The 25,271-nt window shown below is 34.7% G+C and overlaps 3 protein-coding genes across 19 annotated transcripts; 2 read left to right on the top strand and 1 right to left on the bottom strand.

Annotated features, from left to right (window-relative positions):
- The first annotated feature begins 164 nt into the window (after window positions 1–164).
- Window positions 165–8,899, top strand: LOC136775178 (SIN3-HDAC complex-associated factor). 7 transcript variants are annotated; one of them, XM_066729708.1, is made up of 6 exons: window positions 165–2,633; window positions 3,638–3,738; window positions 3,824–3,977; window positions 4,049–4,226; window positions 4,317–4,482; window positions 4,558–8,899. In XM_066729708.1, exons 2-6 carry the CDS (start codon window positions 3,665–3,667, stop codon window positions 5,168–5,170), a joined length of 1,185 nt encoding a protein of 394 aa, XP_066585805.1. In that variant the 5' UTR covers window positions 165–2,633; window positions 3,638–3,664; the 3' UTR covers window positions 5,171–8,899. The 7 variants fall into 7 exon arrangements, with proteins under 7 accessions (XP_066585805.1, XP_066585806.1, XP_066585807.1 ...); XM_066729709.1 differs by having other exon boundaries at window positions 165–1,882; XM_066729710.1 differs by having other exon boundaries at window positions 165–1,439.
- A 1,527-nt stretch (window positions 8,900–10,426) lies between these two features.
- LanB2 (laminin subunit gamma-1) lies at window positions 10,427–20,358 on the top strand. 9 transcript variants are annotated; one of them, XM_066729700.1, is made up of 13 exons: window positions 10,427–11,438; window positions 11,552–11,653; window positions 12,204–12,571; window positions 12,662–13,080; window positions 13,463–13,733; window positions 14,132–14,433; window positions 14,816–15,021; window positions 15,106–15,209; window positions 15,291–15,479; window positions 15,559–15,784; window positions 15,860–16,116; window positions 16,189–16,361; window positions 16,440–20,358. In XM_066729700.1, exons 4-13 carry the CDS (start codon window positions 12,928–12,930, stop codon window positions 19,431–19,433), a joined length of 4,875 nt encoding a protein of 1,624 aa, XP_066585797.1. In that variant the 5' UTR covers window positions 10,427–11,438; window positions 11,552–11,653; window positions 12,204–12,571; window positions 12,662–12,927; the 3' UTR covers window positions 19,434–20,358. The 9 variants fall into 9 exon arrangements, with proteins under 9 accessions (XP_066585797.1, XP_066585795.1, XP_066585793.1 ...); XM_066729698.1 differs by having other exon boundaries at window positions 12,204–12,311; window positions 12,617–13,080; XM_066729696.1 differs by having other exon boundaries at window positions 12,204–12,311.
- On the bottom strand, window positions 20,054–24,970 carry Syx6 (Syntaxin 6). 3 transcript variants are annotated; one of them, XM_066729718.1, is made up of 8 exons: window positions 24,399–24,970; window positions 24,121–24,316; window positions 23,649–23,845; window positions 23,424–23,518; window positions 23,079–23,138; window positions 21,970–22,202; window positions 21,778–21,872; window positions 20,054–20,242 (listed from the first exon to the last, which is right to left on the bottom strand). In XM_066729718.1, exons 2-8 carry the CDS (start codon window positions 24,156–24,158, stop codon window positions 20,166–20,168), a joined length of 795 nt encoding a protein of 264 aa, XP_066585815.1. In that variant the 5' UTR covers window positions 24,159–24,316; window positions 24,399–24,970; the 3' UTR covers window positions 20,054–20,165. The 3 variants fall into 3 exon arrangements, with proteins under 3 accessions (XP_066585815.1, XP_066585814.1, XP_066585813.1); XM_066729717.1 differs by having other exon boundaries at window positions 20,054–21,872; window positions 24,121–24,313; window positions 24,399–24,968; XM_066729716.1 differs by having other exon boundaries at window positions 20,054–21,872; window positions 24,399–24,968.
- Between the last annotated feature and the right edge of the window lie 301 nt (window positions 24,971–25,271).

Genomic DNA, 25,271 nt, shown 5'->3' on the forward strand with positions numbered 1-25,271 from the left:
GCCTGTAAGAGTTAGAGAAATAATATGAGAAAACATTGAAATCATCGAGATGTATATATAAATAAAAGCCTGAATGAAACTTACGATCCTTCAAAGAGATAATTTTATATCCTATGTATTACTATAGAAGAATAATGTAATATATAACAGATATTGTTCATTGCATGAAAGTATGGAAAATATGAGGATTGATGAGGATTTTGCATAAAAAATATTTGCGAAATTGTATAACTCTAGCGGCATTTTAGTGAACTGTAAAAAAAGTATAATTCTTTACCGGAAGTGAAATCAATACAATACTACAGCTCGGCGCAAATCGCAACCGCCGAATCGCTAACATATTTATTTAATTATGTTATTTATATGGAAATGTATAAACTAAAAAGTATAAAAGTAATTAGTGCGAGTACAAAACATGAAGAAATAACTATCGTAACACTCTAACTTTTTGTATTTTTACTCAAGTGTATTGAATATTGAAAATAGCAAATATTCAACGGAAGAGTAGAGAGGGGAACGAAGGAACATTACAAAAAATATAAATGATACAAGCGATGAAAGTACGGTAAGATTTTTAAATGGTAATTAAAAATGTTGATGGTTTAATAATAAAAATAACAAGTTGAAAAGATGCGATGAATAAGGATGAAAGAGAGAAACTAGGATGAATAATAAGGACAAAATGAACAGTCGCTTGATCGGAAAGCGGCGGATCAGATCCGGCGAGTGGAGCAATGCGCGCGCAACAGATATCATTAGTCAACACTACTAGTGTAGTAAGCACCTAGTACCTACCGTCGCCGTCGCAGTGAGCCTGCGCAGAAGAACTCTTAAATCTGGCCGTCACCTGTATTGAAAAGGTAAGCGACTCTACTCCTGTCATTAATCTCGATAAATCTTATAGATTTCTGCGTGCATGCATTTTAACGACGTGACGTATTCGTTGCGTGTGAAGTTTCGAATAGTTAGACGGATTGTCATGTTAAATTGTCTCTACATTTCGGAGAAATATGTTGGAAAACGTCAGCGTCTCCGGGTATCGTCTCGGAGCCAGTGTTTCGCAGGCTGTTCTGTAACATCGTCAACAAGTTTAACCGTGAAATTCTATCGGTAATTTAGCGAAGAAACGTTTATCAATAAGATTGAAAAGGTAGAGTGCAAAATTAGCAAAGCGTCGATCTTGGTTTATGTCAAGTGTCGAATGAAAAGCTTTCACTGGGCTTGATCATCTGGGCGCTCTTGTAGCCTGTTGTTGCCAGTTCGCCCGCCGCAGTCCATCGCAACCAATTTTCTCCCCTGATCGGTCGGCAGTTTTGTCAGAGTTACTTCAAAGACATATCTGTTACAAATGGGTCAAGCTCTGCATGTTATGATGTGTAAAATTTTTAATTTGTTTTGTGGTTTGAGCCAACGCAACAAGCTATTCACATGATTCACGAGTAGGTTGTTGATTCCCGCGTTTGGTGTAGCGGTGCTCTATTTGACGAGTAAGCGGACTTGGACTTTGATTGTTGTGTGGTGCGTGCCCATGCCCATACTACACCGTATCATCTGTCATGGCGTGCATTGCGTGCTCGCTGTTTCTCGTTTGTCGGCATCATACGTATACTTCTCGTATATTATTATGACGTAGTCGGCGTCCCGCCAATGCGTCCCAGTAGCCATCCACTCTATCATACGTATTCTTTTCATCTCTCAACATCATTATCATCGTCGTCGTGTCGTTATCTCATGTTCACACTGTTTTTACAAAATTCTCCAGTACAGATGAGGAGGCATGGCATACTATATATACAAATTAATCATGACACGAGGATATCGACTGCTCGGCTTAAAGTTATGGCTGTAGCAATTAGAAAAGGGAGCTGACGCCGAGAGAGATGTATGTAACGTAAAGGCGATGGCGGCCACCGTGCCGAGTGCCGATGCCACGCGCCATTTCCATCTTTTGCCGATGCACGTTTCTTCTATACTTGGCTTTATTTTCACCTTTCGTACTTACTACCCTTTTCACTTCACTTTATTCAATGCCAAACTTCATCATTTATCCTCTAAACTTAAAATTTCTTCAAACCAAATCGCTCTATCATGTAACATTATCCCTCTCTCCCTCGCCCCACCCCCTCTCCTTTTCTCTCCTTCTCGCGTCAACCTTGTTGTTATTCCTTAAATACACGGAGATATGCGTAAACAGAGCCCCCTCCCTTGTTCTCCCCGTCGTCCTGTTGCTTGCTTATACGTACACCACTTTTTCCCATGTATGCATAAGGAATCCACCAACATGATTTCACCCAATCTGAAAGCTTCAAAATTGTAAATTGATACTTGCGTATGCCTAGTGCACGCACTACACCGTACAAAAATTTGTCAACTCTTGCGTTCTTCTAACGATTTTCCATCAATTTCTTCTATCTCAATTAACGTATTATCATCAATGTAACAACTAATAATGCGTTATTCTTTCTTATTATTGTCTGATTTTGTTGCTTTTGATTGTTAAAAGCACAGGGAAAACGCAGTTATTGAAATATTTGGTCAAACTTGATGTATCGAAACCTGTTTTATCACAATGTAGGTCATCTTGATCAGATACTTGCGACATCATTGAAGAAAGCCAAATTACTTCAATTGCAGTAGAGTATTACAATCAAGTTTTTATAGTAAATATCTATAACAATATTTGAAATGTAACACACATGTCGCAAATGTAAAATAATTCTTATATTAAGAATTTTAGGAATTAACGGTAAAAGTGAAAAACATGAAAGTAGTCTAATTAGGTAACTGTGTCATGGAAATATCTTAAACTTGATGTTTAATTGAACTATTTTATTCCGCAAATTAGCAATGATTTTAAGTTGCAGTAATGACTCTGATCGTTTACTCTTACAAAATGTTGAAACTTACAATTTTATCCATCAACGGTAAAATTTGTCTTTTATTTTTGCGTTAGAAAACAAAATGGATATGCCGTATTTAATTTTTGTTTACTTTCTCGTTGCAACATGTTGTAATGAATTTGTTAAAGGGAGTGCGGCTACGCTTAAGCTTTGTGCATAAAGGGCTAGAGATAATCAACAAAGATACTTTATATTTCTTTTTACGACTTGCTCAATGGTCAAAGTATTTATATAATATAATAAATATCTGCTTTCTGTGTTATTTGGTAAATTTTTAAAGTTGTTTTTAAATCGAGCAAATCGTGAGGCTGAGGAAATAACAATAATAGCGAAGAGACATCTTTTATTATATCTATAAAATAATAAGAAAATAGATATGTTGGTTTGATATAAAATTGCTCTCTCAGTAAGAGCTTTGATTATTCACGCATTGTGCACGCTACTTTAGTTTTGAAACTAACTATTTTTAGTCGGCTTGTTTTATCCTCGTATAATTTTCTGTTTTTATTCTCAATCCTTTTAGCTATATCTATAAACGTGAACATACCCACGCACTCGTGAAAAAACTTATAACTCTATAATAAAACAAACAACTTTTAATAATAATAAGCAAGCCAATTGTTATAAAAAAAATAAATTTTTTATAATTTATTTTTTTTTTGTCACTTAATTGAATGATCAAAAGAGACTAAAAATTATAGCCTTTCTTATCTCAAGTGTGTTTTTTCTGTTGGCAGGGACAGACAAAAAAAACATTTAGAGAGATGTTTAGTTTTCACAAACCAAAAGTGTATAGATCCAGCACTGGATGCTGTATATGCAAAGCAAAATCAAGCAGGTAAATGTTTGCAGATACATTTTTTTTTCCAATTGTTCAAAACATTCTATCTACAACTGTAATTTTTATTTTCATTTTTTTTCAGCTCAAGATTTACAGATAGTAAGAAGTACGAAGATGATTTTATGGAGTGTTTCCAGCTTGAAGAGAAACGTACTGGAGAGATTTGTAATGCGTGTGTACTTTTGGTTAAACGATGGAAGAAATTACCTGCTGGGAGCAATCGCAATTGGAGACATGTTAGTGTAAAAATCATTTACTTATTGATTGAAAGAATTATTTGATCAAAACTAATCATGTTATACTATAGGTGGTAGATGCACGTGCCGGACCTGGTATAAAATCTTTGACAAAATTTAAATCAAAGAATAAGAAGAAAATTAAGGATACTTCTGAAAAGATTGATAAAATAATGAAAAAGAAGCATATTTTTTTAAAATCGGATAATTATAGAGAGCAGAGTCCAGCTATGAGTGATGATTTGACTGGTAAAATTTATAATTTTCTTTAATACAACATTTATCTAATTGGTAGCTACAGAAATTGATATAATTATTATTTTTGTTTGTTGTTTATAGAGGAGTATACAGGCGAAACTGGTAGTAAAAGCTCCAGTAGAGCAGCCAGCCCAGCAAATAGTGACGATGCTTCACTGAATGAGAAACCAATAAACATTTCTAAAGTAAACGAGTTAAAAGATGACTTTAATCTTAATGGTTTCATAGATTTGTCCTATTTCAAAAGGTATGTATTAATTATAGAAAAAATTGGGAGAGGGAAAAAAATAAATCCACAATTTTAATTAATCTTTTTTTGTAGAGAGACTATATGCTGCGGTACAATTTTTAAAGGACTTTACGGAGAAATCATAGTCGACCCATCATTGATAAAACCTTGCATTGGCTGTTTAGCTAGGCAGCAGGCACGACAACGTCAAACAACTGTTTTGAGAAATAGCCCGGCACACAGTTCCGCGTCTGCCAGCCCCATTTACAGCTCAGCCTCTGCAAGCCCCGTTCATAGTATAGAATCCGGAACAGAATCTACTATTTCTAAGCCAACTAGTAAGACATTCAGCGATTCGTCGTCTGATTCTGGATACGATGATTCTTCCAATCAAGGAGTCGGTGAGAATAAAATTGCCAAAATTATTCAATGCTCCAATCAGGTTTTCAAGCCAAACGTCAAGATACAACCTATAAAGAGTATTCAGGTATCGGAAGCTGTCAGATTAAAAGCAGACGTGCCAATAAAGTTGGTGCCTATAAAGCAAGTAGAACAGATCTCTTGTAAACCACTAGCTTTAGTATCTTCTGCCAATGTTGCTTTAAGCAATAGTAGCACTCCACACTCTATCGTTACTGTTTCGACCAAACCACTCGTCGACTTTGCTTTGCACAAAGCCTCTTCCAGGCAACCAGTCTCCAATTAATGTCCTGTTCTTGTACATTTTTAATTTATTATTTTGTTTACCATAGATTTTTAATAAGCATTTATTTCACATTTATTAGATAAATCAAGTGCAAAAATGACTGAGTAAGAGCAAGAATATTTCTAATATTAACGTTTGTAGCATATAGTATATATTATATAAATATAACACTCTTATAAGTCGCCATACGTTAATTGAAACAATTATTGCGCGTCACTTATAATACATCAAAAGCACTGTGACGATAAAAGACCTTGTCCTGGCAGTTAGCCTTTTTTATTCAATCACTGCCTCTAACATTAATGAAAACATTGATGCACGTTTTCCCATCCAAAGCTTCAGTTCTCTGGGCTACACAGAATTACAAGTAAACATAGATTTAAATATGAACGCGATTATAATAAATGTGTGAATATTTGTACAGAAGTTCCAAGATGCCAATCGCTTTAAAAGTCTGGGTCCAAAAATATGATGGAATATTTATACTTTAGAGCCATGACATACTGTGTCATAACAAAAACTTACATCTATATCTAGTTAATTTAGAAATTTTCATGACTTTACATGACTGGCTATGAAATCGATTGACTTAACGAAAAATGCAACGTATTTGCAGGTTTTTATAACCCTAATTGATTAATAGCAATATTGAGATAACTTTATACCGATATAACTAAAGTCTGTTAAATAACATCATATTAATATGATGATATATTTAAACAGTATTATTAGAAAGTGAAATTGAATGAGAATGTTGCAATTAGATTGGCTGATTGGAAAAAGAGAATTTAATGAAGTACATCAACTTAATTGTAACAGAATGTAAAAAATAAAGAGCAAGAGGTGCAACTAAAGAAAAAGAGAAAGCGTAGGATATGTGAACGTTTGTCAGGTTTTTGATGCATGATATAAGAGGGCAGTAAGTAAAATTGTAAAAGTTGTTAGTATTTAGGTTTTAGAGATGGGCATATTCACGGACAAATTTATTATTTGCTGTGTAAAAAAGCGCTATAACAGTGAAATATCATAAAAGATTCAGCAAAAGTTATGATTAATAAGAGAGATAAATATAATAAAAAAAAAAAGACAGTGATATTAGGAGAGCAAGCGGGTCGCTGTGATTATTTTTTTCAAATCACTTTAATTGATAAAAACAACAAAGAAAGTCTATTTTTCTCTTCGATCGCATATTCATTTTTTAGTTTATTTGATTACAGGTTTAATCGCGCAAAAAAGAATTTTATTTAATAGATTTGTCTATTCATCCATTGTGCTGTTTCCGATAATTGACTGAACAATTAGCTTCAATGTATTTAATTCAAGTTTAAGCAATGACTTTTACTCTTAAAATGATGCTTATAAAAATTTGAGCTTGCCAGTTTTTTTTTTCTTGTTTTTTTTTTATTGTCGATAAATACATGCATTTATTTTATGTCTACGACGGAAATATTGATCTTTATGCTTTTAATGATTTATAACGGCACTCATAAATATTAAAAATTGTATATATATATATATATATATATATATAGCGTATTTGTGCAATATGTACACTAATCATTCTAGCAATTTACACAATATGTTTAGCAAAATTAATGTGTTATAATGCATAACTAAAGAAAATTGAAGAAGGCTGTTAAATTTGAAGTTTAATAGCTGAGAGATTAGATCTTTACAGGTGTTTTTTGTTCTGTATGTATTTTTGAAGAATATAAAAACGTGTTAACTGCCCATCTGACTAAGGCTCACTGACAATCTTAATATAACGAGAAACCATCTAGTTTTTTCGTAATAAATTACACATCGAATCCATCGTATGTCCGAGAACAATGTTTTTTACCTTGTTCTCTGACTGATTTATGCTGTTTATTTACTTGAATAAGGAGACTCGATGATCTCGTTACTGTGAATATTATTAATTGTAATTTTCATTTTATTCAATATGATATGCTTTATAGTGAGTAATATATACTGAGTGTAAAGGTTGGATCATAGTATAAATATGAAAACAATGCTGTTTTTATTAATTTTAATGGTAAACTTATATCATGGGTACAGTAGATCTCTTGACAGCTTTATAAATATTTGGTATGTACTGTAAATGATTTCCAAAAGAATAGCATTGTTGTCTTATCAAGTCTGTCTATGATCCTTCCTAAAAGAATTAAAAACATTGTGTCTAATTTATTTATTTTGTAAGAATAATTTACTTGCAATATAAAATATTCCTTTTTCTACATAAATTATATATGCGTATATATATATATATTTTTATATATATTCAAAATGCGCGCGCTTCCGTGCGTAAATGCAACAATCAAACGTATGTAAACTAATATTTAATTTTTTTTATACAATTGGCTTTTTTGGATTGCCTAATTGATTTCGTTTAAATCTTCTGGCAATAAATCTAAAATATTATCTATTTTATTATTTTTTTCATGCATTATTGTGATGCTAAATTGTCTATCCCTGAATTATGCAAGTACGTTAAAAATAGTCCATATCAACCATTCATTATTGAAGATTGTAAATTACATAAATACATATACTTTTTTTTCCAAATTTGTATTTCTATATAAAAAATCAATTTATTCGACGATTCTTATACAAAAATATGCTAGAAAACTTGGATACTTTATTTTCATTTTACCATGGGAATATTCATTTAATAAGCTCTATGTTGGTCTTAAATATTTTATAAAAAAAAATAGCATAACTCAAGCTTGATATGTACATATATAGATATGCATTAAAGGAGATCACGATCTCATAAGGATATTCTAATAATATATAATGAACTTTTTCAAATTAATACTGTCTGTTTGCATAAAACTTTTTAAACAACATTAAAAATACAATTGTAAGACTGATGTATTTAGCAAATAATTTTTATTTATATACCGTTATTAGAGATTGATGATAATAATAACTATTGTATATCGTAATGAGCGTTCGTACTTTATAAATTTTCTAATGACTGATATACTTACTACTGCCGTAAATTCATTACTTTTGAGGATTATACCTATACGTATCGTCAGTATTATACGTGAAAAAAGTGTTTTATATTAAATAATTTGTGCATTGCTTAATGTTAATGAAAGTTGAAAAAAAACTGCATACGTATATATATAATTCGCAATGCTCGTGATGTATAAGCACAAATAATGTTGACTTGTACACAATAAATGATATAATTCCATCTGTTATTAAATTATAGTAATTTAACAAGCAAGAATATTTCTCTTTAGGCAAAAAAATTTTTATTAGATACAATAATGTAGAAATTTAAGGGACGTATTGAGAAACGTCATTGATAAGTCTCAAAGGAGCATCGAATACTATAGTGTATGTTACGTAAACTATGGATTTCGAGCCTTTCCTTACTTCGATTGACGTCTCTGAATACGACTAAAAGAGAAAGATTATCCTTTCTCCGTAATAAAATTAATTATCTTGCGTTAAAACGTTCATAACTGATGCACAAATTTTGTAGAATATCGAATTTCATATATGAATGAATACATAATGTATGATATAATGTATTAACAAATCATTTTTTTCCTGTCAATGTATATTTCTTGTATAGCAATATTGTCAGTCATATTGTTTTTATTCGTTTGCTTTGTTGCAATAATGAATACTGTTTTTTCTATAAATTTAAAACAAACAAATCTGTAAACATATATAATTCATTTCTAGCATAATATATTATTACCAGACATATATTCTTGTACATTTATTGCATGTATTTTCATAATTAATACATTTAAGCAGCTTTATTTAAATTTCGATTTTATTTTAAACTATTCAACTGCTAATAAACAGTTTAATTTGTCTTCGAAGAAAGTCAGAATGATTAAATTAGCAATTTCTAGATAATAAGAAACTTTTACTGCGTCATCGTTTTTCTATTATCACTGTTGTGCATACAGAGAAAGGCTAGTCTGCACAGCACGTGTTTCTTGATACGCGTGGCTATGAATCTGCGGGAAAATACATACTATTTATAGTATAAACGATTATCAATAATAATAATTGCAGTAGTACACCTAACGAGGTAACATTACACCTGTATTACATTCCTACCGTTTATAAGTATACAGTTCTGACTACGTCAATACAAATTTCGCATATTTACTCGTTTTTTCAATGTTTAGATTAACTTAGATATTCGTAATATCATTTATCTATTGTGATAATGATCAAAATCATACGGCCACGGTTGGTAACATTTGATGTAACTGGCACATTGCTTATGACACAATTAGACAAGCATTATGCCGAAATTGGCTTGAAATATGGATTACCCGTTAATTCTGAACAACTCGTGCATAGTTTCAAAAGCAATTTTGAAAAGCTTGCAAGAGAGCATCCAATATATGGAAGACACACAGGGCTGGGTTGGAAAAACTGGTGGAAAATAATTGTTTACAATATTTTCAAAGATCAACATCAGAATGTTTCTGACAGTACATTAAATAAGGTATCATTATTTTAATATATAGGTATTGCTCATAGTCTTAAGTCTCCTTTTTTACTCATCTTTCTAAATAAATTACATTTAGATACATATGTGTATAGGTTCACGTTACATTTTTAAAGATTTTGAGGTTGTTTACTGTTGAGGTTATGTAACGATAGGGGCGAACGGGAGTATTTGGCAAGGGGGGGGGGTCGATGATCAAAATATTCAAAATGAAACGAGCATTCATTCAAGGCAAGGAAACTTATCAATAACCCTTGTTATCGTTAGAACTCTTGTCTCTTAGGTCGCAGACAATTTAATAGAGTATTATGGCACAAGTAAATGCTGGCATAGTTATTCGAATGCAACAGACTTATTAGAGTATCTACAAAAGAAAGGTATAATCTTAGGTGTCATTTCAAACTTTGATGAGAGGCTGGAGAAGATCTTGATTGACACAAAACTGCGTCCGTATTTTTCATTCGTCTTAACTTCGTATAAACTTGGATTGGAGAAACCGAATCCGCTGATATTCAACGAAGCAATACGCCTCTCAAATAGATGTTGCAAAACAAATTTTATTACGCCGCTACACTCTATACATGTAGGGGATATGATCGACAATGACTATTTAGCTGCTAAAGCTGCAGGTTGGAATGCATTTTTAATGGTGCACGAGGGCCATCAAATGGATATAGATAAATATGATAAAGACATGGCGAAATGTATTTTTAGAAGTTTGAAAGAGTTGCAGCTACATTTTGAAGTACTATTAAATCAGGAGTAGTTTGTGTGAAAAACGTATATATTTTAGATCTATGTCATAATTTCTATGTATAATACTGCCATGAATAGAAGTCTTATCTGCAATTTTTTATATTTCCAGTTTTTTGGAACTATATCTTCATCTTTACTATATTTAAGTACTCGTGAAATATCAAAATTGCATCTGGCCTTTTCGGTAATTTATATCACCTTAAACTTTTTTTTGAATCATTATTCATAGACGTATATTTTAATTCGCAAACATTCAATTATTGTGAAAATATTATACATATCCCTTATAACTTTTATTTATATCACGGCAGAATAGGTACTATGTAAATATTTTAAAATAAACGAGTTATATCTAATATATGTATAAATCTCAGTATATAATCTGCTGATGTATTATTATGTGCTCAGCGCTTTATTTTATTCTACTTTAAATTTTCGTTTACTCTACGTGCTGATTGCAAATGAGATTTTTACCAAGAGTTATACAGAGATTTTAGAGCTACAGCTGTAGTACACTTGGTTGAGTTTGGAGGTAGAGAGCGAGCAAACGAAAGAGGGAGAAAGACGAAGAAAGAGAAGGAGAGTTTGAGAGCGAGAGAGATGGATTCAGGAGGCACGGTTTAAAAAAGGAAAGCGATAGGGAGGAAGCAAGCGAGCAGAAAAGGAAAGGCAGCAGCAGTCGAGAGAACTGGAGAGAAGTGAGAACTCTGAATGTTTGTTGGCTGCTATGCTTGCATATATACGAGCATAGACCACGACAGACACGAGAAGAGATGGACAGAGAAAGACACAAGGCACGAACCCATTTTAGTCTGCAGTACACATTAGTACTGAAAAAAAGAGACGCACATTTGTTCTCGCTCTGTTTTGAAGTCTTCCACTAGTTCCACTTCCTTCGTGTTGGCTGATTCTCGACTTTCTTAGGCTAGTACCAATACCAAATATGGCAGTCTAAAGACTGAGACAAAAGCAGCAAGATATTCGTACATTTATCTGAGAGAACAGGCGTATCACTGCTTGGTACGTATACATTATTCTATATTCTGTAGTTTATTTTGTTTAGTACTAGAAAATACCACTCGTTTGCTTTTTACTCTAATTTTATCAATTTATTTTAACTTTCTAAATTATAGGATCGAATTCTGCAGTTCTAAAGCGACTACTACTCTCGTCTCAGTTCTCATGTTCTCAACTTCTCGATGCATCTCACTTCTAAGTTTTTCAGTCAGTCTCAGGTTAGCTAGCCTCTTTGCCTCTCTGCCTGCGACACTCTGTCTGTGCCCCCACTAAGGCCCGTACAGACCCCCTACTCCCAAACTCATAACAGCCATGCCATGGCACGTCGCACGCAGCCTCCTTCCTTCCTGACTCAGACTCAACAACCAGCAGCTTAACTACAGATTCAGAGTTCAGCTTGATGTTACATTGCTTGTCTCAGCAAAGGCATCAGCATCGGAGTCGGTTTTTAGTTTCCTTCCAAAGAACAGTTTCAAGTCAACCTTTTCCGAGGAAGAAAATGTGACATTCGTGTCTTTTCCATACATAACTTCAGATTTTCATCATTTTTCTCCTTGTTATTTATCTGTCCTCTGGTTCTTTCTCGGATAATAATTTTTTCAACGCCTGAAAAAGGTTGGAGCAGTTTGTTTCCACCTCAGTTTATATTGCTACAGTATTTTCCTTTGAATTGACATTTCACCAAATTCAATTCTATGCATACATTTACACACAACCAATGTTAAAAAAGCGCTGTGATTTATTTTCACTAGTATTTTTACGTTACAGTAAAAAGAAGAAAACTGTTTTTTACATTGATGATCGTATGCTTTACGTGTGTTGCCTGCGAAGCTTCCCAGGTCCTAAGTGTTGTGAGGCTGTGAAAGATGATAACTCGTAAGTTGAGAGTTTATTTATGCATACAGTGCAAATGTGAAATTATGTAAATAAAACCATCTCTCCAAATTACATCGTATTATGAATGAAGGATTGATCTCGGCGAAGAAATCTCAATTGTTCTATAATATTCTAAATATACCAAATTGCACATACAATTTCTCTTTCAAATTAAAAATAAAATAATACACGAATTGATCTATGAACAAAGATATGTAGCATCCATAGTTGGGTCGTGCGGTAGTGTAGTATGTTTATATGTATGTATATATATATATATATATTTTATAAAAGCTATTCCTCAGTGTTACAGAGTCTACAGAGTTAAGATTAATGAACTTTTGGTGCAGATAAGAGGACGTCGAGAGGAGCCATTCTCCCCGCTTGCCCCGTTTGCCGCGTGTGGTGATCTTGAGAATAAAAACTGGCAAGTAGTATCGGCTCGGCAGGGCAGTCTCTGTTTCTATTGCCGATGGACGCGATCAGTGCCTTCTCGGAAAAGTGAGAGTGGGACGGGCAACAACACTTGCGACTTGCTCGAGCATACTGGAATAGGGGAATAGAGCCCCGCTTGTGCTCTCCCTATCTTATTCGTCGCTGTAAAGACTAACCAAAAATGATTCAAGATTTTTGGAAAAAGTCCTTGCTAGTGGCAAGTGCGTTAATCGTATTTGTCTGCTGCAACCCAGAGCCCTCTGATGAACTATACAGTCGAAGACCCTTGAGTCGAGACGAAGATAAATGTTATGATGAACATGGAAAAGCACAGGTAAGGTAACCAGCAGGATTCTTTGAAGATAAAAATTAGACTCTTGACATTAAATTAAGAGACCTTGAGGAAACATTAACGTTTGGTCGAAATTATTGAAAATCATAAAAAGCACTGAAAGAAAGTAGTGTCCGACTATTTCTTCCACTAAATTAAGACGATAGGTTATCGCGCAGAGGTCTCATGTTTGGATGTCTGAACTTTAAGTGATAGAGATAAAGCAATATGTATATCCGAGAAAGATTGTATGCATAAGGCTTGCTTAGAGAATATCTTGGTATTACCGTAATGAAAAATTTAAAAATAATATTTTGCCTGATGATATACGTGATTTTGTCCTTCAAGTAGAGACAAAGTTTAATACTGTTTTTATTTTTTGTAGAAATGCATACCTCCATTCGAAAATGCTGCCTTCAATGTTTTGATGGAGGCAACGAATACATGCGGCGAGAGTGGACGCCCAACTGAATTTTGTATACAAACCGGCCAAACAGGCGTACAAAATACATCTTGCGATATTTGTCGATACGGCGATCATCCAGCAACATTTCTTACCGATCATGATAATAATGATAATGCAACCTGGTGGCAATCAGAGACTATATTCGATGGTATCGGATATCCTGATCAAGTTAATCTCACACTACATTTAGGTGAGAGCTTCTTGTCTCTATATTTTGTAGTACACACACACACACACACACATGTACACAGGAAACCTAGAAGCTAAGATACAAACGAATGTTTTTGCCATATATCATTTTCTATCACTTCCTCCATTTCCTACTCCTCCTCTCATCCTGCTTATCCTCCTCCTCCTCTAAAACTGTTTCATTTCACTTGGCTTATCTCTCAGGATGTATACGCGATGAGATAATTTTCATCACATGACTCGTGTGAATCAAACTAATAAGTTTCTTTGCATTTACTTTACAATTACAATGTAATTATTAAAATAACTTTTTGTTTTAATAATCATAGTTAATATATTGGTATAAAATAATTGAATAAATATAAAGATAAGAGGTAATTGACAGTATCATTTTTTCAGGCAAAACGTTCGACATAACGTATGTAAGAGTCTTGTTCGAGTCTCCGCGTCCCGAAAGCTGGGGGATTTATAAGAGGAAAAATGAAAAATCATCCTGGGAGCCTTATCAATTTTATTCGGCGGCTTGCAGAGATTTTTATGGCCTGCCGGACCGAAAGGAAACGATCGGTGGTGACGACACAAGAATCCTTTGTACTTCAGAGTATTCCGATATTTCACCGTTAACCAAAGGCACTGTTGCCTTTTCAACTCTAGAGGGTCGACCGTCTGCATATAATTTTGAAACCAATCCAGCGCTTCAGGTTTTATATATGATCAGATTCATAAGCAACTAAGGGCGGTATCAATTAACTGAAATTGAGCTTAGTACGGTCTTAGTTAAGATCAACTATCTCATTTTAACCTTCAATACAATGTTTAGCTCGGTTTTAGTCTTAAATAATTGCTAAACTGAAATTCGGGCTTGATTCGGTTTATTGATACCACTCTAAGGCCCGATTCCACAAGACTTGCTTAAACTGGATTAAGTTAATTATGCTATATTCTATGTGACATAAAATATAGCAAAATTAACTTAATCCAGTTTAAACAAGGCTTGTGGAACCGGGCCTAAGAATAAAAAGAAAACGATTTAAACTTAAGGAAATCTGTGCTGGTTCTACTTTTACCTTTTATTTTTGTCAGGAATGGGTGCAAGCTACAGATTTAAAGATCACCTTGGACGAATTGAATACATTTGGCGATGAAATTTTTGAGGATGATTATGTACTAAAGTCTTATTATTATGCGATAGCTGATATTGCAGTGGGAGCAAGGTGTGCATGTAACGGTCATGCTGGAAAATGTGTTAATAGTACTAGTATAGATGGCAGAACGCGAAGAGTCTGTCGGTAAGGCTACTAATTGTTGTTCAACACTGATACATACCAGTATTTGAGTCACGAGAGACTATTTCTATTTTATTTGTTATTCAGATGCGAGCATAATACAGCAGGACCAGATTGTAACGAATGTCTGCCTTTCTATAATGATGCTCCTTGGGGCCGTGCAACCACAGCTGACGCTCACGAATGCAAACGTGAGTACATCAGCTGAGCCAATTATTTTAGATTTTGGCAGAAGAAAATATATCTAATGGATCTTGTTAAAAAATTTCCAGCCTGCGATTGTAATGGTTTTTCGGAAAGGTGTTACTTCGACAAAGAGCTTTATAAAACTACTGGACACGGTGGTCATTGCTTGGATTGCAGAGCAAATCGAGATGGAGCTAATTGCGAGAGATGCCGAGAAAATTTTTACCAGCGTCTAGACGACGATTACTGCGTTGCGTGCAATTGTGACGAGATTGGTATGTTTTTAAGTAGGAAGGAAAAAGATGAAGAGCAATAGTCTTATTTAATATTCCACTATCACGCTATTTCCTGCAGGGTCTAGGAGTTTACAATGTAATAGTGAGGGAAAATGTCAATGTAAACCAGGCGTAACTGGTGATAAATGTGATCGTTGCGCTGCTAATTTCTACAATTTTGGATCTTTGGGATGTACCTCTTGCGAGTGTAGTTTAGCTGGTTCACATCTAAATACACCCAGCTGCGATCCTAACACTGGAAGCTGTACCTGTAAAGAAAATGTAGAAGGAAAACGATGTCGAGAGTCAGTATAGTTTGGTGCACACATACACGTATTTACCACAGCAACAACAATAATGAGTTTTTTTGTTTTAAATAGATGTCGACCTGGGTATTTCAATTTAGCACTTGATAATGAATTTGGTTGTACTCCATGCTTCTGTTATGGTCATTCATCAATTTGCCAATCTGCTATGGGTTATTCGAAAATATCTATAGAAAGCACTTTCGTTCGTGGCAATGAACGCTGGACTGCTTCAATCGCAGGCAATTCTATACCTATACATCACGATGCACTCACACAAACAATTTCAGCTACAGCTTTGGATCGCGATAACGTGTATTTTATCGCTCCTGGTAATTATTACATTGAATTATATTCCCTTTTTTTTGTAACATTTTAATCATTTTATTATTGTTTATCCACAGAAAGGTTTTTGGGCGATCAAAGGGCATCCTATAATCAAGATCTTGCATTTACATTGCGAATAGGCGAAACTGGGCCAGCGCCTACAGCGCGTGATATAATCCTCGAAGGTGGAAATGGCGAACAGATAACTCAGCCAATATTTGGACAAAACAATCGCATGCCCAGCGTTACAGTAAGACATACATTCATGTTGCCTGCCCTTCCATAGTTCTTTCCACACTTATAATTTTTCTATTTTTTTCCTCTACAGTCACAAGCATACAAATTTAGGTTGCACGAGCATTCAGAGTATGGGTGGCAACCACGTCTATCATCCAGAGCATTTATGTCGATTTTGTCGAATTTAACTGCAATCAAAATCCGTGGTACTTACACGCACCAGGGCAAAGGATTCTTGGATGACGTTAGATTGGAAACGGCCCAACGTGGTGCAGCTGGTGAGAGCGCAGATTGGGTAGAGCATTGCCAATGCTCTCATGGATATGTCGGTCAGTTTTGCGAGTCTTGTGCTCCTGGATTCCATCACGATCCTCCGAATGGTGGTCCATTTGCTCTGTGTGTCCCGTGCAATTGTAACGGTCATGCGGAGATTTGCGAGGCTGAAACTGGTGAATGCATTTGCAAACACAACACAGCTGGCAGCAACTGCGAGCTCTGCACTCGAGGATTCTACGGACATCCTTTGAAAGGCACACCTGAAGACTGCAAGCCTTGCCCTTGTCCTGACCATGGTCCTTGTATTCTTTTGGGCAACAGTCCAGACCCAATTTGTTCGGAATGTCCAAATGGTAGAACAGGACCACGATGCGAGACCTGTTCTGACGGTTATTTCGGTGACCCTGAGAATGGACAGGCATGTCGTTCTTGCGAGTGCAATAATAACATAGACCTAAACGCTGTAAGAAACTGTAATCATGAGACTGGGCAATGTTTGAAATGTGTAAATAATACTGCAGGGTTCCATTGCGAGGAATGTCTCTCAGGTTATTATGGGGATGCATTGTCAGACAAGAAAGAGGACGGTTGTAAACTTTGCCAGTGTTATCCACCTGGCACTGCTGAGCTCGACGATGGCAGAATAGCACCCTGCAACCAACTCAGTGGTCACTGCGATTGTAAGCCTCACGTGATTGGACGCAATTGCGACAAGTGCGAGGAAGGCTATTATCACATATTGAGTGGTGAAGGCTGCAATGCTTGCAATTGTGATCCAGAGGGCTCCTACAACAGAACCTGTGATGCCCTAACTGGCCAGTGCAAGTGTAGACCTGGCATAACTGGTCAACACTGTGACGTTTGCTTGCCCTATCAGTATGGCTTTGGAAGGGATGGGTGCAAGCCATGTGACTGTGACAGTATTGGTTCACAGGGATTGCAATGCGACGCCAGTGGCCAATGTCCTTGTCTCAGCAACGTCGAGGGTAGAAGATGCGATCGTTGCAAAGAGAATAAGCATAATAGACAATATGGATGCATTGATTGTCCAGATTGTTACAATCTCGTTCAGGCAGCGGTGAACTCACACAGATCACGATTAGGTGAACTGGACGACACTCTTAGAAAGGTCAACAGCAGCCCCACAGTCATCAAAGACTCCGACTTTGAGAAGGAGCTGCTCAACGTGCAAAACCGAGTGAAGGAGCTTTTGAACTTTGCTAAGGAAGGATCTGGTAATGAGAAGAAAACCCTGCTGGAGCAGCTGGATGAATTACGCGACAAACTCAGCGAGATCGAGGAGATATCGCAAGTGGTAGATCTCACTTCGGAGGATGCTCAGAAAACTACCAAGGAAGGATTAACCAATATCGACGAAGCGGAAAAAGTTCTTGACAAGATCCACGATCAATTGACCGAAGCTGAGTTTTACATTGGCACTGAAGGTGCCAGTGCTTTTGCGGATGCCAAGAAACGAGCTGATCAAGTGGGTCAGCAGAATCAGCAGATGACTACGATAGCTCAGGAAGCTCGTGTATTGGCAGATTTGAATATCAATGAGGCGAATAAGATTCATATGCTAGCAGAGCGTGCTAGAAACACCTCCCTAGAGGCTTATAATCTGGCCAAGAAGGCGATATCACGGTATTCCAATGTCAGTGACGAGATAAGAGCACTGGAGAATAAGTTGGAGTTGATCGATGATCGCATGAGGGAGGTGAGGAATCTCACAAGGATGGCGGCAGGGAAATCTGCTGCTGTTTCGCAGGAAGCGCTTGATCTTTTGATACTGGATCTTACATTGCCCTCGGTCGATGTGGAAGGGTTGAGGGTGAAAGTGGACAATCTGGCCGACGAAGGGGCTCGTATCAAGGAGCAAGCACAATTGTTGCTCGAGCAAAATGATAAATTTATGACGGAAATGGATGACAAGATTGGAAGGGGCGAAGAGTTGTTCGAGAGAGCTGAGAACCAACAGGCAGCAACGGCTGAACTGCTTGCCGAGATGGATGACTCCGATGCCTTGGCCAATGATGCCGTGAAGAGGGCCAACCAGATATTCAAGGAGGCCCAAGAGACTCTCAACAAGCTCAACGAGTTTGATGCTGAAGTGCAAAAGGAACGGATTACGGCCCAGGAGGCACTGAAGGATATCACTGAGATCAATAAAACTATCAATGAGGCTAATCAAAAGTCAGAAGAGGCTCAGGAAGCTCTGACGGGTGCTGAGGTGAATGCCAAAAGCGCTCGACAGATAGCCCAAGAGGCACAGAATAATGCTGATAAGGCCAGCTCAAATGCTAATGAGATTCGAATACAGGCGAACCAAACAAAATTGGAAGCTCTACGACTAGGCAACGAGGCTGAAAAGCTGCATTTACGAGTTGACATTACTGATACAATGATAAGTCAGTATGAAGTGCAAGTTGGCAAAGACACGAATATCACTAGTGAGGCAAATCACAAAGTTGGCCAAGCCAAGAAAAACGTTACTCTTGTCTCTAATCAGGTTGACAAGGCGCTTGCCGAAGTGGCTGAGATTATTAAGGAGCTTGAGGATCTGCCGGAAATTGACGACGCTGACTTGAATCGTTTGGAGGAACGCTTAATAACAGCGGAGAAAGAGATTAAAGCAGCTAATCTGGATCAAAGAATTCGCAGTTTGACGGATGCGAAAAATCTGCAGACGCAATGGGTTAAGAATTATGAGGACGAGGTCGCTAGATTAAGAAACGAAGTTGATAATATCGATGACATTAGAAAAGCCCTGCCTCCGGAGTGTTTCCAGCAGGTGCGCTTGGAGCCTTAGAACTTTTTACGACCAACGTATACTATGATACCTTTTTACTGCCATATCGTTTTTGATCCTGGTCCTCTTCCCCCTTTCCTCCTCCTTAACGCCCTCCTCGCAATAAAAGATAAATATGTTTTACATTAAGGAATAGTGTTAAATAGCTTAAAGGATACGAAAAGTTTTGTCCAATTTCCATTTGTAAAATCAAAACTGCACATTATACCAAAGATTTGTTTTTTAATAACAGTGCATCGATAACTGTAATATCTCTCAATTATACTTTTAGCATTTATCCATTTGTACTTCATGTATGTGTACATAGTATCTATGTATGCTGTTAATGCAACTTTTAAAAAAGTTAAAAGAGAACACATAGCATTGTATGCTTATTAACAAATGAGACTATATATATTGATAGCGTGCAAGTATTTTCATACAATTAGAATAATTTATACAAATATTTTTCAATTTAGTATTATATTGTAGAGAATTTTCCCTTTGTTTTATGAACTTTAGAATTCTGCTCAGTAAATATTACAAGCAAACATTGAGAAATGATAATAACATGATGCTGTGAGTTTCCTTCAATTGGAAGCATCAAAAAATGAAACAGATCATTAAATAAAATGCAATAATCCGGTAACCTATTTTATTATTATTATTTAGTATCGTAGCTTAAATTACAATTATAATGATACAAATAATGAAAAAATTATTTATAGATAAGGCAGAATGAAATGAAATAATTTACTTAATTATGAACAAAATTATTAATAATAGTAATATAGCAGTCAACACTCCAATAGCTATCCACTGTCTCCGATCTAAAACAAACGGAAGAGCAATATCATGTAATTTCACTTGCAACATAATGTCTTTAACTGCTGTTATAATACAATAAATATTATATATATTACTTAAATAAATTTAAATGCATATACTTATACTTAGAATTTTTCTACGTGCTACACGTTATTTGCATTCACGATTGAATCAAGGCACACAAGAGAGTTATTAATTGAAAATAAAGTGGAAAGGAATGTTAGTGGCAGTTTAACAGCAAATTGTACAGTGTAAATTTGATCTAAAATTTCATTTATTAACCTGTTTTCACAATTGGTCAGTTACGAAGATTAAAGTTTACATTTTTCTGCCGACGTTTCATTATCACGTTGAAAACCATAGTCATCCGGTGATCGTGGTGTTTTAAGGGACGATACATAAACCAAAAATTTCATGGTTTTCAACGTGTTAATATACCCTTCCTAAAGTCAAGAGAGTTCGGTGTTAATGTCGTTTAAAATGGTAACCAATATTACAGCTTTCGTTATTAACGTCATTGCCTATGCTTTACTACTGTTGTTATTATTATTATTATATTAATAACATTTGCTGTTCATCACTAAATTTTCTCATATTCAACAATCATGTTCATATGTAGAACAGTCATTACTACTGATTTATTACACATACAAAGTTCTCATTCAGGTAATATCTTAATCCACTGTTGCCTTTGTACAAGTCCATTTGAGAGTTGTAACAATGAAATAAATTAATATTCTATGTATATACGAGTCATATTTTGACACATTTTGAAAACCTCAATTTAAAATTATCATATCTACACACAACCTGATATTATACATGTTATAATGGGTATATATATATATATATATATTTTCAATTGATTTCAAGCACAGTAACTAAGTGCTGTTTTCATATCCTGCAAGTATATGTTTAATGCATTTAGTTTCACATTTAAATACCCGCAGGCTTTCAGTTTTGTCTTCTCAATGTTTAACCTTTGCTATTTGACACAGTATTTTTTAAGGAGTTTCTAATCTAAATAAAAGTCTATTTCTACTACATTATATATTATCACCAATATACCTGTTTTTAAATCTCTTTCTGTTTCAGTAAATGCATGTGTTTGCATTTAAACAGCCACAAAAAATAAATAAAACTATATATTAACCATTGCACTACTAAAAAGCTGTTGTTTCTAATTACTGTTATTTTATTTTATATTGACTTTAAAACACAAATTAAAATGACTAGTATCATTGAGTCAATAATTATTATATATAATAACTATTGTTTTAGATCAATTATTCATATTTTTCTTTATGCATGAAAATAGGCCAATATTTAAAATGCTCTTAGCTCAACTTTTTCTTTCTAAACTACAAAACAGTTTTTGCTATATTTTTACTTTTCAAGGAATACTTCTAATCACTAGAGCATAAAAAACAATTGGCAATTGTAGTCGACAATGAGGATAATGAAGAAGTTTTTGATGCAATTTCTGATACACTAGATGATGAAGTAGTGGGGGCAGGAATATAATTATTATAGTTACCATTACTCATGTGAAGCACTTTAGCCATTTTTTTCATTGTTGCATCTAATTTGGAATCTGTTACCTCCAGCTCATTTCCAAATTCATCCAGCATCCTAATAAGAAGTGAAACTTTGCTAATATCTTATTCTTGATAATTAATTAAAAAAAAATTCAAAAACAGCCAAACTTATTACAAGAGGAATAACTTACACAGCTTGTTCATCCAATTCACAATTAATCTGCCTAGATACAGTCTTTAAAGTGCCAATACTTTCCCCAATCATATCCAACTGTTCATCCTGTTGCTGCATCATAGAATTTTGATGCTGCAATACATCTCCTAGAAATTGTCTGTTAGGACTGTCCATTTCATTTTCCAGTTTACTGTACTTAGTTGTACCATGATTGCTTGGAGCTCTAGCTGGACTATTGTCCAGCAGTGGCTGCAAATTATTTTAGACTTATTGGAATGAATTAAGATTAGAAGCCTTAATTTTTATATCATATATGGTATAATAGCTTGAATACAACATTACCCTATAAACCATAATTATTGATTCTTATTATACTTAATGTTGAAGTGACTTAATATTTGTCAACTGTTAAACAATTGTAAATGTTTTGATCTTATGTAGGCTTATAATTCATTGTTATATCATTATTAACAGTTATATATTATTTACTATTCTCCTTGATTACAAGTACTGTTAGGTTAGGTAGCACAGCTGTTTACACTGCTTTAAAATCATAATATGGGGTGTGCTTTAGTCAACTCAACACTCTAAATTATGCTTAGTAAAATACTCCATGTGTTTAATTAATTTCAAGGAGAGCTGAGTAATCGACCAATATTATTCAGTATTTTACTTAGCGCAACTTAGCGGCTGTATTGACTAAACCAACTAAAGCACAGCACAGCCATACTGTCGTCATGACGCATGGCTTTGTGAAGTATATGACATATGTATGTATATAGATAAATGTTGTGATCTTCACGCCGCAGCATAACACAAATTACTTCAGTCTGAATTATTTCGTAAATACGAGGGGTAAATGATAAGTCAATATAATGCTTAAAAAAGCTTTGGAAGTTGCTAGAATAATATACAATAAAATATACAGGTTTCATTTTTAAAAAATCAGTTATCTTTTTAATGACCTTGAAAGTCATTGTCAAGATCAAATTCAGGGTAACATTGAAGTCTGTCATTTTAAAACTAATAAATTATATTATGCGTAATTTTTTCCATTAAAGTCTGTCGTTACATGAGGTAACCAGAGGTACTATTTTAGTTTATATTATAATATAATACAGATACCTGTCTTGCTGTACTGTCCAGATCGCGTCCCCTGCTTAAATTCATTTTATCCTTCATCGTCTGCAACACAAGGTTTTATATATTTATAAGCAGTATTATTCTTTGAATTGGATAAGCATTTTTCAGAAGGTATGAATAACATTGATGGTATTCAGCAGAGATAATGTAAATATCAAATACTGTCGAGTTAAAACGAACGCTACCACCCCTTATATAGAATTTGCTACAGAAAATGGCGATCAATCTTAAAATCAACCACTTTTGTTAACTGTTGCATCTGCTGAATGCAACCTTATAAAAATTGTGTAGTATAATTTTGCCTGGCTTATTTATACTATGACATACCTTTACTTCCTCGCGGGCTTGCTCAACGAATCTCCGTTGAACTGCAAGTTCTTTGTTGTCGATTTTAAACTTTGTCGGATTTTTTTCTAAAATACGTATATACATTTAAAAATATAAGGAAATATATTGTTATTCAAATAAACTACATTTATTTCTAAATCAGAAACATCTTCAGTAATTATCATATTTTTTCTCATTTTGCTTATTATTTTAATAAAAGGATATTAATTGTATCTGCTAGATCCTCCAAGTCCCACTCGATAGAACGCAATGCTTTTCGCAATTCTGTCGTGGTCCAGTCCAATTCTTCACGTGAAATCGTGATTCCCCCTCCTACATTAGGGTTTGCAATGATAACATCCTGCAGTTCCGTCCAACGTCCATATAAGCCACGATTTTTGTTCAAAGCTTTGCAAACCTCGCTAAAAAGTATTAATATTAGTTATTACAATTCGACATACTTAATTTCATTGTTTGCATGATGCATTAGCGAGGCTATATTATAAAATTGTACGCATGTTATAAATAGATATAAATAAATAATAGACCAAAAATTATAAGTAGAGCTAAAGCTCGTAAGAAAAAGGGTTATCGTTTCCACGAAATGAGAAACAAAAAATACAAAAGCAAGTAAAATAAAAGGTTGACCAAAAAATCTGCTCCGAAGCTTACAGTCGCTTAATATAAATAAGCTTACTCTTTGACGACGAAGAATGGATTCTCCAGCGTCGTCATTCCTCTTCCAAATTTAAAGCGGCGGTTTTATACGCCACTTCACGGCTCTCTCAGTAATACGCAGACTTAATTTCTCAACCATCGGTGGAAATTCCAAAATTTTTTAAGGTATTACTTTTTTATTTACTGTGTATCAGATGTATACAAAGCTGATACTGCTAAAAATAAACCCTTTGCAACATCAATAACATACAAAAACTATGCATTATGTACTTCTCGGTATAACGTATATGTACATACTTTTTTATATACTATGCAGTATAATACATAGAATCGCTGGCTCTCTAAATATTATTATTTAGATTAATTTAATTACAATTGCGATGCACCATTTATGCACTGACACGGTCATTATTTCGCTATGGCTGTTACTTTCACTCACTGTCCATCTCAGTAGTATTAGTATCAGAGTTAGTATATATTATCGTATTATGTAGTATTATTCCTTGACAGGGATGTTGGCGAACCTCCTTCCCTCGCACTCATGGCACATATGCCATACGAGTTCTCAGAGAGACCGAATTGCGAATCAACGGGACGGACGGGACTCGGGACTACATCGGTCTTTGGCACCCTCAAAAGTCGGGACAAACGGGTATGCTTACTGGTAGCGCTGTTCTGGAACGTCTAGTGTTCTGGTGGATGGATGGATGGTGTGGATTATTGATTTCGCACCGCCCGCTACAGTAGAGATAAACGTCGACCTCCTATATCTTTGATATGTATATATATGTATGTATGTGTACGTGTGTATGTATGCACACTATGCCATTTCATTTCAACATTACAAGAACAAATATATATCTTTATCTTCCTATAATCTTATCAATTAATCCGTTATGTGTCAGCTATTATAAATTATTATTTTCACATTAATTAAATATAATAGTATATAATATCTTAACTGTTAATATACTTTAATTAAAATAATAATATTTATTAGTATTTTAACAAATTTTTCTTTTTAAAATTTAACATAGTTCTTGTATAATGGAAATAAATACATATTTATTTTTTGTATTGATATAATTTTAAGATGAATCAACAGCTGGTATCGTAATTGCTTTTGTATGCTCTCAATTAATTTGTAAGCTCAAGACTAGACGGCGCTAC

The sequence above is a fragment of the Prorops nasuta genome, unplaced genomic scaffold (genome assembly GCF_024137725.1).
Source record: "Prorops nasuta isolate Cenicafe-Biocafe unplaced genomic scaffold, Cenicafe_Pnas_1.2 PNAS00007, whole genome shotgun sequence".
NCBI lineage: Eukaryota > Metazoa > Arthropoda > Insecta > Hymenoptera > Bethylidae > Prorops > Prorops nasuta.

Excerpts from the sequence above, each read along its gene's own strand:
- Syx6 (XM_066729717.1), bottom strand. The coding sequence starts at position 24,158 with ATGACGACGCTGGAGAATCCATTCTTCGTCGTCAAAGA. Across the intron at positions 23,846-24,120 it reads CCATTCTTCGTCGTCAAAGA|CGAGGTTTGCAAAGCTTTGA; the intron begins GTAAGCTTATTT and ends AATACTTTTTAG. Across the intron at positions 23,519-23,648 it reads GGATCTAGCAGATACAATTA|GTATTTTAGAAAAAAATCCG; the intron begins ATATCCTTTTAT and ends AAATGTATATAC.
- LOC136775178 (XM_066729708.1), top strand. The coding sequence starts at position 3,665 with ATGTTTAGTTTTCACAAACCAAAAGTGTATAGATCCAGCACTGGATGC. Across the intron at positions 3,739-3,823 it reads TGCAAAGCAAAATCAAGCAG|CTCAAGATTTACAGATAGTA; the intron begins GTAAATGTTTGC and ends ATTTTTTTTCAG. Across the intron at positions 3,978-4,048 it reads GCAATCGCAATTGGAGACAT|GTGGTAGATGCACGTGCCGG; the intron begins GTTAGTGTAAAA and ends GTTATACTATAG.
- LanB2 (XM_066729700.1), top strand. The coding sequence starts at position 12,928 with ATGATTCAAGATTTTTGGAAAAAGTCCTTGCTAGTGGCAAGTGCGTTA. Across the intron at positions 15,785-15,859 it reads GAAGGAAAACGATGTCGAGA|ATGTCGACCTGGGTATTTCA; the intron begins GTCAGTATAGTT and ends TGTTTTAAATAG. Across the intron at positions 16,117-16,188 it reads CGTGTATTTTATCGCTCCTG|AAAGGTTTTTGGGCGATCAA; the intron begins GTAATTATTACA and ends GTTTATCCACAG.